Raw genomic sequence first — 1339 nt, forward strand, 5'->3', positions numbered from 1 at the left:
TGGGCTCAGAATGTTATTGTATTAATTAAGTCTGTGAGTGGCAGAAAACCAGAAATGACAGTGGCTTTATTTTTTTTTTTAAAGATTTTATTTATTTATTTGAGAGAGACAATGAGATAGAGAGAGAGAGCATGAGAGGGGGGAGGGTCAGAGGGAGAAGCAGACCCCCCGCCGAGCAGGGAGCCCGATGCGGGACTCGATCCTGCGACTCCAGGATCATGACCTGAGCCGAAGGCAGTCGCTTAACCGACTGAGCCACCCAGGCGCCCGACAGTGGCTTTAAAAAGATAAAAATTTGGGCTCTTCCACAGGAGGCCTACACGCCGCCGCTGGGGCCGCCGCCATGTCTCTATGATCCCTGAGAAGTTCCAGCACATTTTGCGAGTGCTCAACGCCAATATCGATGGGCGGCGGAAAATAGCCTTTGCCATCACTGCAATTAAGGGCATGGGGCGAAGATATGCTCATGTGGCGCTGAGGAAAGCAGACCTCGATCTCACCAAAAGGGCCGGAGAGCTCACTGAGGATGAGGTGGAACGTGTGATCCCCATTATGCAGAATCCTCGTCAGTGTAAGATCCCAGACTGGTTTTTGAACCGACAAAAGGACGTGAAAGATGGAAAGTACAGCCAGGTCCTGGCCGATGGTCTGGACAACGAACTTCGTGAAGACCTGGAGAGACTGAAGAAGATTAGGGCCCACAGAGGGCTGCGCCACTTCTGGGGACTTCGTGTCCGAGGCCAGCACACCAAGACCACAGGGCGCCGTGGCCGCACCGTGGGTGTGTCCAAGAAGAAATAAATCTGTAGGCCTTGTCTGTTAATAAAATAGCTTATACACCTAAAAATAAATAAATAAATAAATAAAATAAAATAAAATAAAAAGATAAAAATTTGGGACGCCTGGGTGGCTCAGACACTTGGGCATCTGCCTTCGGCTCAGGTCATGATCTCAAGGTCCTGGAATCGAGTCCCACATCCAGCTCCTTGCTTAGCGGGGATCCTGCTTTTCCCTCTGTCCGCTGCTCCCCCTGCTTGTGCTCATTCTCTTTCTATGTCAAAATAAATAAAATCTTTGATAAAAAGATAAAAGTTTATTCATATTTCATGTAAAAGTGTGGAGATAATCATTTCAGAGCAGATGTGTCTCCTGTGTCAGGAACTCAGCTTATTCTATGTTGTTGTTCTGCCAAGTATGCTGTCGATTCTTTCAGACAATTCATGGTCAGCTTTGGCTTGACCATATTCAGCCACACCCATCTGTATTTAAGTCAGAAGAGAAAAGGAAAGGCAAAACAACAACAACAACAGATAAAAGGTATAGACTATCTCTTAAAGAA

The 1339-nt window shown here is 46.8% G+C and overlaps 1 protein-coding gene across 1 annotated transcript; it reads left to right on the top strand.

The window, feature by feature from the left end:
- Nucleotides 1-305: 305 nt before the first annotated feature.
- LOC123839362 (small ribosomal subunit protein uS13-like) lies at nt 306-847 on the top strand. Its single transcript, XM_045868754.3, has one exon. The coding sequence runs from the start codon at nt 352-354 to the stop codon at nt 799-801; it is 450 nt and encodes a 149-aa protein (XP_045724710.2). The 5' UTR covers nt 306-351; the 3' UTR covers nt 802-847.
- The last annotated feature ends 492 nt before the right edge of the window (nt 848-1339 follow it).

The sequence above is a fragment of the Mirounga angustirostris genome, unplaced genomic scaffold (assembly GCF_029215605.1).
Source record: "Mirounga angustirostris isolate CCGP_5_RB_7025 unplaced genomic scaffold, mMirAng1.0.hap1 SCAF_5, whole genome shotgun sequence".
Classification (NCBI taxonomy): domain Eukaryota; kingdom Metazoa; phylum Chordata; class Mammalia; order Carnivora; family Phocidae; genus Mirounga; species Mirounga angustirostris.

Bases quoted from the DNA above. Each gene is read 5' to 3' on its own strand.
- LOC123839362 (XM_045868754.3), top strand. From the start codon at position 352: ATGATCCCTGAGAAGTTCCAGCACATTTTGCGAGTGCTCAACGCCAAT.